Source organism: Sinocyclocheilus rhinocerous, unplaced genomic scaffold, assembly GCF_001515625.1.
Source record: "Sinocyclocheilus rhinocerous isolate Xijiao unplaced genomic scaffold, SAMN03320098_v1.1 scaffold1467, whole genome shotgun sequence".
Classification (NCBI taxonomy): domain Eukaryota; kingdom Metazoa; phylum Chordata; class Actinopteri; order Cypriniformes; family Cyprinidae; genus Sinocyclocheilus; species Sinocyclocheilus rhinocerous.
The window spans coordinates 24,916-42,330 of record NW_015647960.1 but is presented as its reverse complement, the minus strand read 5'-3'; the positions used below and the strand labels follow the sequence as shown (position 1 = coordinate 42,330).

The window sequence follows — 17,415 nt, the reverse complement described above, 5'->3', positions numbered from 1 at the left end:
CTCTCTCTCTCTCTCTCTCTCTCTCTCTCTCTCTCTCTCGCTCCCTCGTGCTCTCTCTCTCTCTCTCGCGCTCTCTCTCTCTCGCGCGCGCGCTCTCTCTCGCTCTCTCTCTCGCGCTCTCTCTCGCTCTCTGTCTCTCGCTCTCTCTGCCAAAGAGAAAGGAAAACTTGAAATCACATCATATGACCCCTTTAAAGTGACAGCTGACTAATAGTACTAAACATGCTGCCGATTGTCATTAAAGGGATAGGCCTAGTTCGCCAAAATGTTTTAATTCTGTCATTATTTACTCGCCTGTATGTTGTTTCAAACCTGTATTAATTAATTTCTTGTGCTGAACACAAAAGAAGATATTTTGAATAATGTGGGTAACCAGCAATTGTTTGTGTTCAACAGAAGAAAGAAACTCATTTAGGTTTAAAACAACTTGAGAGTTGTTTTAAAAAAAACTATCCCTTTAATGTTAATAGAACAACAAAACACAAAGAGAAAAATCACTCACTGCTCTTGACTGAAGAACTTCAATACAGTTGCTTTAATAAGGATCAATGTATAATTTATACAGTGCAGTGTATAGCGTTTTATTTTTTTCATTCAATTTCTTGAATGCTGCTGCTAAATACACCAACTGTACCTGAAAAATAAAGCACTTTTTGTTTTATTTGTATATTATGTGTATCTGTAATATGTATTTTTTAATAACAAAGATAAAATAATGACAAAGATTTTTATCTTTGCCCACTTTGGCCAAAATGTCTGCCATTCTTTTTTATTTTATATTTTAAGGCTTTGTTTTTGAAATATGGAAAATAGTTTGGCTGTACTGTTCAGAAAACTTGCAAAATGGTAAAACCAACACAACAAAGAATCGTGATTTTCCTGAAAAAAATCATGATGTGATATTTTCGCCATATCGCCCACCCCTACAGTCAGTCCAGTCCAGCTCTTTTGTTAAACTTAGAAAACAGTACCATACCATTTATGATTTCAGAAATTTCTCTAGAAATTATGACTGAAATGTTAATTTGACTGATAATCTGATATTGCTTACAGAAATATTAAAATATATTTCTAATGCAGCACCATTCGATAATGTACCATGCTTCTAATTCTTTAGCTATGTGTGTTTCTCCGGTCATTTAACCATTTGTAAATGCTGCATTACTTAAAAAAAAAATGTATTGAAAGGTTAACTTAATGTTGATTTACAGCTTAACAATAATTTTGAATTGCGCATCAGTTCATATAAACGAAAGACAGTAGTGCATTAATAACATGTACAATATGTGGTATAATTACTGCAGACAATAATTTTGAATTGCGCATCAGTTCGTATAAACGAAAGACAGGTGTGTTTACAGTAGTGCATTAATAACATGTACAATATGTGGACCATAAACCAAAAGCAGAAAATAGCCTGCAATATTCCTTTAATTTCTTGTTGACATTTGTCAGTGAAGGAATGAAGTGAGCTTTGAGTAACCTGAGACTGGGTTTCACTCTATTACAGATACAATAGAAACAACAGACTTCTGGGACTCTAGTGGTGATAATGATGACTGAACACAGCTGTGTCTGTGATAATTAGTCACTGAAGGCAGAGGGAAACTGTGACTCCATTACAGATCCAATAGTGCTTTATTATCACTGCACATGATGAGAGACGACCAGAGAGTGTGAAATCGACTCGACGTTGGTGTGGTGTGACTCTCATCATCCTGACTCATTTACTAATAACACACTGCCTGACGTCACATCTTATAGTGAACGCCAAATGGCACTCATAATCCATTATCAAGTGAAACAGGATATTCCCTTCTAAAATCCTATAAGGTTATTACACTTTGATGAAAGAAAAACAAATATTTTACTGCAGAATGTGCACTGATGAATTGTGCACAATAAGACCAGGAATGTGTATTAATATATTAAATAGGGTCTGTTTTGATTTTATGTTGATTTATTGAATATGAATTTCCATAAAGTAACACATTTCTGAGTGAAGCAGAATATTAAGTATAGTTTTTCCTGTCTACACAGTCTTGGTTATGTCATCCAGTGTTGTTATCGTTAGCTAAAACGATTAAAAATATTTTTTGTTAATTGAAATGAAGCTGAAATTATATAAAATATAAATATTAGATGAAAAACTTAAACTTAAAAATTTGAACTGTTGCCTTGGCAACTAACTGAAATAAAATAAGTTGAAGTATTAAAATTACTAAAACTAAAACAAAAATAAATTAAAGCTAAACAGAAAGAAATGACAAAAATAACACTTATACAAAAATAAACTACTCTAAAGAACTATTTCAGCTCAATTTAATCCATGAAATTATTTGGTTGAGCAATTTTAAATTATATATATATATATATATATATATATATTAGGGTTGGGCGATGTCTACCAAATTTTCGAAATTGCACACCGTTCACGTGCAGCTCAATTTTTGTGACCGTGCGGACGGTCCACGTACAATAGCGCAGGTGTAAGGTAAATGTTGAGACAGAGTCAAGTAGTTAACATTTTTAATGTGCACAGAAGAATTGTGCTTAATAAGAATAAGACTAAGTAGTTTCCTTTACATTTTATGTCATCTTTAAAAGAAACAAATCCAAGGCAAAGTAGCTGAATGAAGAAAACTGTACTTCAATGGAGATCAAACATCTGAGAAAAGACAGACTCAATGTTCTCTCAGAAGTGTAATTTCCTGCAGGGTACCTGAGTAAAAATACAGCGGTTTGTGAAAGAGTTTCACAGCATGAGCACTCTGAACTTCTTCCTCCCCAGAGAATAAAGACAATGCGGCAGGATCAATGGAACAGCTCTGACCGATGTGTCCCTTTCCTTTACGGGTAAAAACCAACAAAACAATAAAAATAACAACAACAATGGTGTTTTTTTCATGGTTGGGATCAGTTTCCTATTCTAGCTTTTCAAGAACTGATTCATCAATGCTGTTTCAATAAAAGGTCACAAAAACAGGAACGCTCTACACCTAAATGTCACCTGTTCCAGAATAACATGCCAACTAGCTGGGACGCCCACAAGTACCAGAGATGATTGATCATGAAAACAGAATTGCGTGACTTGAACACATTTCACACTGAATCAACATGCAGCAAAAACAAGGGATGTGCAAAACTACAAATGTTCAGAATTGACGAAGATAATTTGCAGATTCAACAAATAAAGATTTAAATGTTTTTTTTTTAAAGAAGTATCTTATGCTCACCAAGGCTGCATTTATTTTTATCAAAAATACACTGAAACTGTAATATTGGGAAATATTATTACTATTTCACAAAACTGTTTTTTATTTGAATATATTTTAAAATGTAATTTATTTATTTGATGCCATGCTGAATTTTCAGCATCATTGCTCCAGTCTTCAGTGTCATATGATCCTTCAGAAATCATTCTAATATGCTGATTTTCTGCTCAATAAATATTTCTTATTATTATCAATTTTGAAAATAGTTGTGCTGCTTCATATTTTTTGTGAAAGCAGTGATGCATTGTTTTCAGGATTCTTTGATAAAGTTCAGAAGAACAGCATTTATTAAAACAGAAATGTTTTACTGTTACTTTTGATCAATTGTCCTTGCTGAATAAAAGCATTATAAAAGTAATATAATCGTACTGACCCCAAAGTTGTGAAAGTAGTATAACCTTTTATTGTACAAAGCTATCAAAGGGTCATTCTGTGTGAACTCAACCAGAGGTCCCCAGCTCAAATTTCTGATTTTTCTAATATTTTTTCTGAAGAAAGATAAACATGTATAGTGATGAAAGCCAAAATATGAAATGTCATGGATGTATATTTACTGAGTAATCCAATATTTTGTAGAGGGGGGTTAAAATGACAATTTTCACCTGAGATTCAGAGCCAAATTACAAAGAGGGGTAAAAATGAGTATCATTATGTTATTTTTACACAGAGATTGGTAGGTATATTAGCAAAATCAGTTGACTTAGCAATCTTAGTTACATTATGTGCCAATGGTGAATGGGGAAAGAGCATTTTTCAAGTTTTTTCTTCAAGTTTGCATGCTTGTAACTCAAGAAGTTTTAAAGATATTGTAATGCCCTTTTAGATTTTGGTGAAAAAAACTTTCCTTTTGGCATCTTCATTTTTAAGGCCCTAAATGGTTCATTTCCAGAGATATATCAATTTCAATATGACTCCAGGAGTAAATTGTTAAATTGTACACATTTTCAGTGGTCAAAATCCAAATGTGGGTGACTTTGCATAGATAATACTTTTTTCTTTTAAAGAGGAATGTATGAAGAACAAATGTATTTTGTTTTCTTCTGTCAAAACAACTGCATTGAACATACCTGTCTGAGTGCCATAAATGATCTTTTTCCAAAGTTTGCATGCCTGTAACTCAAGAAGTATTAACGATATCGCAATATGATTTTAGATTCTAGTTCATAATAAACGTTTCTTTTGGAATCTTCATTTTCAAGGCCCTATATTGTTCCGTCCCAGAGATATGGGGATTTCAATTAGACTCAATATTCAGATTGTTGAATATTACCCATTTGTGGTCAATAACAAAATGTTGGTCACTTTCTATACAGCTGATACTTGTTGTATTTAAAGGGGAATGTCTGAAGAATAAGTAATGTTAAAACTAGAAATGTATCTTGTTTCCCTCTATCAAAACAATTGCATAGGACATACCTGTTTGAGTGTCATAAATATTCTTTTAGTGTTTACACTAATGGACTAGCAGTTACATTAAAATCATTTTGAATGTAAAACACAGATTCAAATTTGTCTTGCCTACTGCAACCATTTACTCAAGCAAAACACTTACTGGCAGACACCCGGGAGCAAGTAACACACCACAAAGCAAAATGCTGTCTTTTAATCTCTCCACAACACCTCATACATAAACATGTGGATTCTACATAATTACAGGAACATTGCAGTATTGGATTTTTACACAAGCAGTGCTTTACAAGAGATGATTTCAGAGACAAAACATCTCAGAGAGGGGTTTGCAATTATGCTGATTTTTAGTACGCTAAAATAGAGCATGCTATCAGCACTATAAAACACTCTCAGAAAAGCTACATTTCCTTTTAAATACACCAATGCTTAAAAAAAAATACATACTAAACTCACTAGTAGCAGAATAGTTGACAATTTGTCCATCCCCAGTAATACCTATGCACATACATTTCAAAAAGGCCTCATTTTTTTCATGTTTTAGATTGATTATAGCATAATCCTCTGTGGAAACTAGCACTGAATTCTGAAAAAAAACATGATGCAAGAACTTTCAAAGCTAAAGTCCTCCATCTGACACAAACACTGGAAAAACAGAAATCCAATCAAACTTCTGGCCTCTTTGAGGAAAGCCTGTTTTGTTTCACTCTCTTAACCATCGCATCTGATGCCAGGACATTTCCTTCTTCCAGGCCTACGAGATGGAAAGTCAAAAACTTGAAATGACCCCATCCATCAGGCGCAGCACCTCAGGAAAGGACGAGCTTTTAACATTGCATTTAATAGTCACATAAACAACCCGACAGAGTGAAACGCTGAGAGCGCCTCTTCCCCTGGGGTGGGAAAGTTCATATAACTGCCATTTGAGAAAGTGAAGTAACACTGGAATGCTCTGATCAGGATTTTTGCAGCCGATACGGAGTACCGATTTCTTGTCATGGTGATCGGCTGATACCGATGCCGATTCTGATGCTTCAAGCTTTATATAGACGGTTTCATCGGGCGCACGTGCCTGGCCCGAAGTTAACTTCCTGTCTGTGTTTGTTTATGTCTGGCTATGGCGCCCGCTACAAACACAGTTAAGTTAAGGTGATGAGTAGACTGAAGTTGGGCTCAGGTGGTTGTGCTGTGGGATGTGTTTCCCATACATTTATTTATTTGTGGCACTCGCCACAATATCAAAAATTACGGATTTTCAAAAAGGCTTCGTTGAATAAACATAAGCACGTAACTAGTGTTGTTTTTGGCGGCCTGTTTTTAATTTTAGTTTTAGTCTAGTCTTTGTGTGAAGCTGTCATTTTAGTTTTTATTAGTTTTAGTCACGTTCATACTCTTTTTAGTCTAGTCAAGTTTCAGTCAACTAAAAGTCTGAGCATTTTCTCCCGCTTTAAAGAACCTCCTGCTGGCAGAGAATTAATTTGCATTTTCAGTAAGTCCGTCTGATTTAGGCAGCAAACTTATTTTGCTTTTCCTATATCCACGGGTGCTGCGGATAATCCGCAGGGTAATAAAAAATGCATTCTGATTATTTGCGGGTGGGTCGCGGGTGGATAAAATAAATCATAAATTATGCAAATATTAACTACATTTAAAAAAAATAATAAAAATTTTCATGAGGCAGACGATTTCGTGTGTGTGTGTGTGTGTCCGTTCGCCCGGATCGGGAAGTTGCAGTGACAGAAACGGTGACATAAAGTTTGAAAGGAGTAAACCCTGTGTTAATGCTATTGAGTAGGTTAATATGGCCAAAGTTATTTTGTTTTATAAATAAATGTTCATTTAAAAGCAGCCCACGATCAGCGCATCCATTCCAGACACGGAAGACGCTCTGATTTGAATTTACAACATTTATTTTACCAACCAAACATGTTAGAAGTACACACACATAAATTTAAATAAAGACGAACCCCGGCTGGCCGACCATCGGTCCCTTTCTCTGTGTCAGTCTTAACTTGTTTGTTGTCGTCTTCTAAATAATGCCATGAGTGAGGCTTGAGGAAGTGACGTCGCCTGCGTCTGCGCAGTGCGACCTGATGCAGCCCCTGAAGTGAGAAATACTGCAAAATAATAATAATAACGCGACTAAACGAGACGAAATAACGTTATAACATTTCGTTTCGTCTCGTTTTGGTCAACGAAAATGAAGAGACATTTTAGCATAGTTTTTATTTTGTAAACCACATTTAGTCTCGTTTATCAGTGTATTATGTTACCGTTATCCCTTACGGCTCCGACGAGGTTTTGTTCCATCCACCACGCTGTGACACCTCACAAAAGACTATTTTTAGCCAAGCAGCGGGGAGAGCACCGTCAGAAACGTGCCGCGGCTGGCTGATAAACACAAGCACTTACTAGAGCGGAGATCAGCTCCGGTTCCCGTGGAGCTGTAACGCGCCGCAGACGTGTGCAGTGAGGTGCAGATCAGCTCTAACGTCACTGAATCTGCTGTTAAAAATGAACCATCCATTCATCATATCATCATGCAAAACATACAAGACAAATAGCAAATTTTTCATTGTTTCTCCAAAACTCATAGCATTTCCACACCAGCGATGACATGACTGTGGCGCCAAATCATTTATGTCCCCACGCATCTTGTACGTCGTCACGCTTCACGCGTCATCAAATTGCGATCGGTTCATGAGATCGGCCAATTTAGTGAGTACCGATCGAGTCATAAAATGTGATTATCGGCCGATACCGATCTCCGGCCGATCGATCGGAGCATCCCTACTGGTTACATCAGGGTGCTTGATGTGAAACACTTTTTTTACATCACCAGGGTTTCCAAGACAAAAGGTATAGTGAACCATCTTAAACTGTATATTTATTAAATAGTGCTTTAGTATAGTAAGTATACTGCAATTTCATTTAGGCCTAGTGCTTGACCATTTCTATGTATTCATCTAGAAAGACAGACAAACAGATAGATAGTAGGAGTGTAACGGTACACATATTCTTGCTAACATATTGCATTCAAAAGTGTATGAGCTTCTTATCTCTTCCCTCAATTACAACAGCACCCTAAATTGCAGTTTGTGTAGCAAAAATGACAGACTTTTTTTTTAAATTTAAAGACAGACAACGTTTGTTCAGTAAATCACTGTTTAATAAAATTGGTTTGTTTTTCCCCTGCTGTACCAAAAACAGTGACTTCAAAACCGAGATGGATGGATGGATGGGTGGACTTTTAATATCACAGATAGATAGATAGATAGATAGATAGATAGATAGACTCTGTGGGAGTGGCAGCAACATTTTCAACCATAGTGTTTCACAGAAAAAAAAATTTATATTACTGCTAAATCCAATCAGAACTTCCTGAATGGACTTCAAAACCGAGATGGATGGATGGATGGGTGGACTTTTAATATCACAGATAGATAGATAGATAGATAGATAGATAGATAGATAGATAGATAGACTCTGTGGGAGTGGCAGCAACATTTTCAACCATAGTGTTTCACAGAAAAAAAAAATTATATTACTGCTAAATCCAATCAGAACTTCCTGAATGAGAAAGAACGGGAAGAGAAGGAACGCTTCCCATGGCTGGGAACATCCTGCCTTATTTTCACTCATTTTCACAAGGACTGTGATGGATTGTGATCGGGGAGGAGACTTCCATCATAACACGGAGTCATTGTGCCAAAACAAAATTTCGAAAAAGTAACAGCACAATCAAACAATATGGAAAAGCCATTACATGTACATGACTTCACAGAATAACACTGATTGTCCTCGCATCGACATTTGCATATAAGTCTCAGCATATAGCTAAATGAATCACACCAAAATCAAAGAATTATTACTAAACAGAACTTTAGTACAGACTGACACTTTCAAACTTCACAAAGGGTACAAAAGCACCATAAAATATCTTAAAAGTAGTTGTGTTCTATATTACAAGTCTTTTTTTTTTTTTAGAAAATGGCCATAATAACAGTAGCCATTATCAAAATAAAATTCATAATAAAGAGAACATTGTGGAAGATAACATTTGAAAAACCAAGTAAAAATGCTTACTTAGAAAATCCATCAGTCACTTTTAAAATACTTCAATCATTTGGGATGTACTAATCCTAATATGCTAATTGCGATTCAGCCATAGTCCACAGAGTTTTAAAAATGTCTTAAGCTCACGATGATACCAGACTGAGGAGCTGAAGACAGAGCAGAAAACACAGAAGTGGTTTACATTCCACTGTGAGCTATAATAACTCTAGTAGCGTCTGCTCTCAACCATCTGCAGTAAAACCATTATACTGTGCCAATTGACCATGGGAGCATTCGCTAATGTGAGTAATAAACTGAGATCAGCCTCGTCACAGTGATGTTCCTCTACAGGAGTGGGTGCTCGGATCGATAGGACATAATCAATAATAAATGTAGCAGTAAGTGAGCTGAAGTCTTGTGTAAACACATCTGCCGGTTAGTCTCATTTCTGTGAAGAGGAACCCCTGTTTTCGCATATATCGCACATTCTCTCCCAGCCAGAGGACTGTGTGTTTCTGCATAGCATGAAGCCCTGATTTCACAATTGGTTTCTGATTTTATTCTTTGCTGAAAATACATTATACTTTAACAGTACTTTTTGAAACGCCATTGTCATGGGTTTAATTCCAGGAAATGCATGAACAGGTTTACCTCGAAATTGCTCTGGAAAAAAGTATCTGCAAAATACATAGATATAAAAGCATTGAGAAGCGGCCACTAAATTGTCTGTTCCATTCATGTGTGAAACTACAAAATCAACTCATCGGTGGGTCAGTTATAAAGAAAGACTGTAAAATCTGTCTGTTCTATTTGTTCCAAATTGAGAAATAAACTATAATCATACAGTTATAGAAAGTATTATGCATAATGTAAGGAGCCAAAAAAAGGATGTTACAATATATACAGATGTTGGACAAAATAATGTGAACAGCTGGGATTATAGGCAATATTATTAAAGTGGTTTACCACCATTTGCCTTTAATACAGTTTCTAAACTTTTTTGAATAGATTCATACAACTTCTGAATAGTCTCCAGTGGACTGTTGTCTATCAAAACATCTGCCATTGCTTCAGAGATGCTGGAGGAGGAAATCTGCTTCTCACACTTCTCTCCAAAACTATAGTGGTTTCCAACTGAACAGGCTTCATGATTATGACACCATCTTTTTTGCATTTTAGCTATGGTGTCTGTAATTAAAGTTTTATAAGTTGCAGTTCTTTCATGGAGGTTGGCTTTATGAAATTCTTTGGTGGAAACAAGGTTGAACTACCGCTCAATGTAACGTTAAATTAGTAATGCTGCTCAATGTGAAAGCACGCAGGTGATGGAGATTTACCGCTGATTACAGAACCGGCTTTCTGACAAGATGCGCGTTAAATATCGCATGCGATTTATCGTGCAGTCCTAGTTTTTAGCAATTAATAGCATGAACAACAAATATTGACACGGACTGTACATAGAGATCAGTTAAAAAATAAATAAACTCTCTTTGATACAGAAACATACCCTGTGCAAGTCCTTGTATTTCATGTTTGAAATACGAGTAAGAATGCAATTTTCCCTGAATATACAAATGATTGCAAATATGACATTGATTTTATAACAGTTTTTTTTTTTAAAAAGGTAATATTAAGTGAACATTTTACATTTTTAAATGTAGCCTACATTTTAAACACAATATTGTCAATATTGTTTGTTATATTTTGCAATTAAATAATAGTTCCAACGAAATCCGTAACAGAACTGGTGTGCGTCTCCAAGCAACATACAGTGGAGTTCTGCAGCTTTGAACGATTCAGTGATTAATAACCCATTCATAACTACAGCCATTTGCTTTGTTACTGAATGAATGAATGAATGAATGATGCAATGCCTCGTTCATTAAGATTGGCGGTTTTAGTTTAATATCTACAAGTATCACTTCGTTTTGACATCATTTATTGCTTTGTTTATTATATTAATAATACACTTAACGGAATTTTAAGAATATGACATAAAACATGACATACAATTAATAAGGCTAGAAAAACTTTGCCTCTATAAAAGTTAAAAAATGCTGTACCTTAATGGAAAAGGTGTGACTGCGGTCTAAGTGGAAGAGAGTGAGTACGCAGAAGAATAAGAAATGCTCCAGGGGGTACGCTACTGTAAAATTTTGAGAACCACTGACTTAGAGAATACAAACAACGAAAAGATAAATAAAAGACAATCTCAGTATTTCTTTTTTTTTTTTCACTGTAGCCTGCACAAATTACATTAACCCCTACAATAATGTGTGTTCACATTATTTTCTCCAACACCTGTATACATTGTACCTGTGTGTGTAAATGAGAAGGGTTTCCTGAATCCGTAAAAAAAAAAAAAGAAAGAAAAACCTTTGCACATACAGTAACTTGTGTATACAGTGAATCACTTCGCCAGCTTCACATATAACTCATGCTAACACACGCCTATCCCTGATCCATGCTGACATCTGGTTACTAAGTTACTCTGATCCTGGTGTGTTGCTTAAAATCCCACCTAAAACTTCCTGTATTCATTCTTGAAGGGTCAGTTGAGCTTTCCTGCACAATCTCTGTCCTAAAAGAGCCACCGACACCAAATGCATTTAATTCACACAGTGATTTGATGCATACAGTGAGAACAGAGCCTTTGGGAAAATAGGACATGATTATAAACAAGCTCTTGCCTGCCCAGCTCTTATCAGCTATACAAATCTGTTTAAACAATTTACAATTACTATTTAAAACTAGTGAACTTTGTATTAGAAATAGACGATTAAAGTGCCAACCAAAGCAGTTTGGTTGCCTATGCATGCAGGGAACAAAACCTAGGTAATGGCAACCAAATATTATTAAAAATAGGCCTACTTTTTTAACATTTGAGTGCTGGTTTACGCCTCCAAACTAACAGGTTGTAACTAAGCAGCATCTATGCTGAATATCTGAATTTCGTTTCATGCATTTGGATTCCCTTGCATTTCTACTATCAAAAAACCTGTAGGTGGTTGAAATGTGCTGCTTCCATCCATATTCAATAATCTGTTCATAACAGCACTTCTGCACTGGTCATCAAAGATTGTAGGCTTAGACTATAACATGGGCTTCATTACAGTGGCCTTGTACATGAGCACCAAGTGTGCAAACACACTGTGTGCTGGTATAAACCAAAAAGATGATATATCTGATCATTCCATTCAAATGACATTAAAATCTAATAATTGAACTATATTGGATATACCAACAGCTTTCTACATTGTGAGAGTCTGTGTTAAAGGAATAGTTCACCTAAAAAATGAAACATGCAGCATTTCATTCCATGTACTGGAGTGGTGTGGATTGCTTGTGGATTATTGTGATGTTTTTATCAGCTGTTAGGATTCTCATTCTGACGGCACCCATTCATGCATGCTGTACATTTGCTTCGCTGCATTAAATTCTGTTTAATTCTGTATTCTGTTTAAATGCACCATTTAAATGTAAACATGTACACAACAATAACAGCAATGTGAAAGCAAAAGCTACTGCTGCCGCTGTAGAAATGCACTATTCAAGGTCAGCCATGATTTAACTAGTGAAAGTGTCCAATTATAGGAGGGTTTCTGTTTTAAAGTGAGTATTTAGCTCAGTCATGTGATCTCAACATGACTCACTCTGTGTAAAACAGAGCTCTGATTAGGTTTAAAAACAGCTCTGATTAGGCTTACTCATGAAATCTTAAAATGTTTATTTAAAATACACTTTATATATGTCACTTCAAATGAAAATAAGTGAGCAAAAAGTAATCATATTGCCTTAGGGTCCATGGAAATGTCAACAGCAAGTGAAATTTTTAACCACTGCAGCAGGAAAAAAAAAACATTATTGTTGAGCCATTTAGACAGACAATGGAAAATATCCACTTTAAGTCCACCAAAACACAAGCGTACCATCATAATATTTTTAAAAACTAACTGCAGACCTTCTAGTGAGCACAGCGTGGGGTTACAAAACAATAAAATAAAAACAGGAGATAAGCTTTGGTGAGGCTACATGTCAAATATATATATATATATATATATATATATATATATAAATCTATTTTCTGTTTTGTTCAGTTTATGACTGGAATGACTATTATCTAGATTATGGGATAATGCAGCTTATCATAACAGAGCACATTTATCAACTTTGAGCATCAAAATATCAACATTAAACAATATGCAAATATGAAATACTGAGAATATCAGAACACATAAAAGCAATGAATCTCTGATTCAGTTACTAAATAGACACAATACAACGACACTGAAATGATTTACTTTAAAACAATTTTCACTCAGAAATTGCTAGTAAATTTTTTACTAATAATTACAAAGCATTTGAATTACGGTAAATGTGACATTTTGAAGTAAGATCTGAAATAGTATTTTCTTGTAAAACATACTTCAACATACTTTATACTTCTGCAGGATTTATGAAGGTCAATTTAAGAGTTTAAGACCATTTTAAGACCAAGTAAAGAAAATACTCATTTTCATACCTCATTGACACATATTTGTTCTTGTTTTAAGCATAAATTCACTTAATTTTGTTCAATTTCTCAAAAAATAAGATTTGAACTATATTCATTTTGCATTTCAAGTTAATGTATAATTGTATTGGAAAACAAGACAAAAATATGAAAATCAGTTCCACTTTGAGACAATATCACTCAATTTTGTAAATACAATATTGCTAATATGTAAAACTGGTGGCTTGGAAAAAAAAAAAAAAACTCCTCACCAAAAAGGAATGACCTGAGCCATATAGAGACACCATAGCAACACTTTAAACTCCCTCACAAAACCTTATAAACTGCATAGCGCACCCTGGCAATCAATTTCAACACTTTAGCATCATGCCAATGAGTTTTACACAGACAAGCATTCTTCAGAAGATGTAAAGCAATGTAGTTCATAAATGTAACACTAACCTGATTCCTTGATCTCAATTGTGACACACTAGATTTCAGATCAAGGAGGGCAAATTATTCGTTGTGTAGATTGTGAAGAGTTATGCATTAAATCTTAATTTACAGTTTCCGATGACTGCAGTTGTAAATTACAGGAATTACAGTAAACTATGAGACTACTATAATTTGAGGTGTACATTTGAGGCTGCATCACTAAAGCGTAATGATGCAGAACCACCTACTACATGAGATATGGCAAAACATTAATCAGGTAAAGAGCGATTTGACAGATCTACCAAACAAGCACATCCTCCACTTCCACTGAATGTCTTTCTTTATTCAAAGAAGAGGATGTTAAACTCTGAACAGCCAAACAAAGAAGGCTACTAACACAAAAGCGAAAGTGTAGAACAATTACAGTATGAATGTGCCTATTGACGAGGGTTATCCAGCTGTTAAACTGGGATTTCTTTGGCAAAACAGATGGGCTTCATTCATTAACTCTACAACATTAAGTGATGACATATTGTATTTTGCCTATGATGTTGGAAACAACCACTAACAAAGTAAACAGCATTTGCATAATGGTAATGATTAAAGTTGGGATGAAACTGAAGTAGCGGCTCATTATTATTTAATATTGTGATGTACTACATCTAAGGATAATGGATTACTGAAAAATAAAAATTTAGAGTGGGGACTTGGTTCTATGCATCGGTTGTTGATTGGATTTTGTGTACTGCCACTTCACACTAAAGCTGTTTTGTTTTATTCATTTTGTTTGCAGATTGTTGATCCAATTGTTACTATCAAAACTTAAACTAGTTGAACTTGTAACGTTCAATGAAAAATCCCAATAATAAAATTTAAAAAGTTACTAGTAACAACTGTAAAACAAACTCAAATCCACAAGTATTAATGGAACTGATATTGGCAAATATTTGAATAGGTATCAGCAACCCAGAAAACAAGGAATGCTAGCAGCTAGCATTCTGGCAATGTTCTCTCAAAGCTATGAATAAACGTTTCGAACCTCCAGTAATTCAGATCATTAATAACGTTCAGGTAGTTCAGGTCTTTAATAATGTTCTCAAAGCTTTAGCACAAAAACGTTATTTATACATATTTTATTAAATATTTTATGTCTGAAACGTTTCATCTAATATTTTTTTTAATGTTTTTTTTTTACATTCAAAAGTAACATTTTCATAATGTTTGCAGAATTCTAACATGGAATGTTCCAGAGAACATTCAGAAACAACGTTTTCATAACTTAATGGGACATATTTTTGTTAGCAGGAATGCATCTTACAACTCACATCAGAACAGCTGATATCAACAAACACAAGAAGAACATATTTATAATGGTAACAAAAAAATATGCCACTATTAACTACTATACGAAGGAATCACTACTAGCATGTACTGAGTAGGTCCTAGAGACCCACTTAATACATATTAGTCACAATTGGAATACGTAAGCCTACTAGTAATTAAAAACTAGTTAATAAACATCAGCAAGTTTTAAGGAATAAATGTCAAAACGGTTTGCCATAGACCGCCTGGTCACACGTGACATCAACAATACCGCTATCTTAACAAAAAGACACGAGTCGTGATAACACCTCCACATTTCAGGATATCCCCTATAGCAAATGATGATTATGATTACGATAATAATACATTTAATATCAATTAATTGCCAGTTTTATTTAATTAAGCAGGCCTCACTACAGCAAGCTGAGGGAGAATTAAAAAAAAACACATGGTTACGTCCCAGCGAACGGAGATTTATGAACAAAAGCGCTGATACAAATGTAACAAAGTTGACACGAATATTCAGACGGGAAGTAAAGCCGCTCTGACGGGCCTCTAGAAACACAGAAACCAAGCAGACCGCTTCAGCTAAACAATACACGAGCGCTTTCTCCACATCCACCTGTTAAGACCCTCATAACTTGGGCATCACAACATAAACAGCGTAACGCGGGCGTCTCCTTACCTGACTCGCTTTGTGCAGCTGCTTCTTAAACCCCGCCACCGACATCCTTAAAATAAAACGAAGCACGAAGGGAGATGAAAACAAAATGTTCAGGAGGCAGAAATGGTGGTATAATCCTTCAAAGGAGCACAGAAATCTATATGTGAAACGCTTTCGGTTTATTTCACCGCCGCTGGAAGACGGACCTGCATTTCGCGGTGGGAGTTTATTCCCCTCACTGACAAGTGCTGGTCGGTTATGTTTGATCTAAGGATTGTGATTGGCCGAGAGCCGCATACGTCACGTCAGCATCTCGGAGAACCCCCTTACGAACAAAAACATTACATATCAGCGCTTGACACAAATATAGGATTAACATTCAGCTGCGAAGCAGAGCGAGCGCTCGGACATCCATCCGGGAAATAGGTGGCAACTCTCCAAAGCTTTCTTTAAGGGCACTGATTCAGCGTCCGGATTAGAATGTAAATATTTGCGATTTTGTAAGGAACTTGTGAGAGGAGTCAGCCGGATGTGTGTGTGTGTGTGTGTGTGTGTCTGTGATTTAGTGCGCTCGAGTATCCGTGTGTGTGTGATTTAGTGCGCTCGAGTATCCGTGTGTGTGTGATTCATCTTGAATGCTGTTAAAGATAAAGCTGAAATTATATTACACAGTCCAAGGTAAAAAAGCACATTTTGTTAAAAAAGAGAAAAGTTGGGAGGTTGTATCAAAGCATAGCTCAGTAGCTTAGTACATATAAGATACATAAATATAGTTTCATTTGTCTGAGTACAAGGTTTTATTTTTTTCAATTTTGCACCCTGTTTTGTCCCACTTCTCAAGAATACAATATGGTGTATTAATCAGTAATCAATCGAATGCATCTATCAATATTCTGTTTCTTCAGCTAAACAAAATTTTAACTACATTTTTGTGTGTTTGAAATGTCTGAATTAGACTTCTGAATAAATCTTATGATCTCTCTGCTTGAGTTAGCTACAGCAGTTTTCTGTTGTTAAATTTTTGAATTAGTTCAAGCTAATTGTAAAATGTGCATCCCCACTATTTGTTTGCTGAAATGACTTTCATATATGCCGTTGTACTGTATCATTGGTTTGGGATTGTCATTTTAATGTTGGAAAGTGTTTGGGCTTTTTGTTTCACTTTGTTTTAACCTTGACTATGTTTCTGAACAAACTAACTCAATGTCAGTGTTGCATTTGGATACCATTTGAATACTGAGGCAGATTTAGGCATTTGCTGTAGAATTGTTTTCAGCCCTTCCACATTATTTACACACACACATATACGCAGAGAGGTATTATAAGAGACTTCTTTCAAAAACAAAAAAAAATCTTACACACCCCAAACTTAAACACAACAAAAAGTAGCAGGAAAAAGACTCAATATGAAACTCCACCTCCTGCAAAAGCAAAGCTTGTTTGGATGGAGATGGACACTGTAAAAGAAAGAAAAAAAGAGGAAAGGAAAAGACAAGACAAAGCTTGGATGTGACAACAACATCAGCCTAACTGTCCGCTGTTAGTCAGCTAAAAAAAGGGACTTCTTCACATTTATAAACTGGAAGAGAAAAAGGTCACTTCACAGAAAGAGAAGAAGATGATTAAAGAGCAGGAGAGTCCAGAAGCAGTTACTGTTTGAAAAATATGTCAGTGATCCAGCCATGCAACACCTGCTCACCATCAAACACAACAGGTTCAATAAGTCAAAGACCTAGAGGATGGTCTCACTCTCAATGTTTGAG

At 35.4% G+C, this 17,415-nt stretch overlaps 1 protein-coding gene across 2 annotated transcripts in view; it reads right to left on the bottom strand.

Moving 5' to 3' along the window:
• Positions 1-15,942, bottom strand: part of LOC107709492 (endophilin-A3-like) — a 30,500-nt gene extending 14,558 nt beyond the window's left edge. Inside the window, exon 1 of one of the 2 annotated variants that reach the window (XM_016513984.1) lies at positions 15,674-15,942. In XM_016513984.1, the coding sequence (XP_016369470.1) occupies positions 15,674-15,718 (45 nt within the window). In that variant the 5' untranslated portion in view covers positions 15,719-15,942. The remainder of the gene's footprint in view (positions 1-15,673) is intronic. The other variant, XM_016513983.1, reaches the window with a different exon arrangement.
• Positions 15,943-17,415: the final 1,473 nt, after the last annotated feature.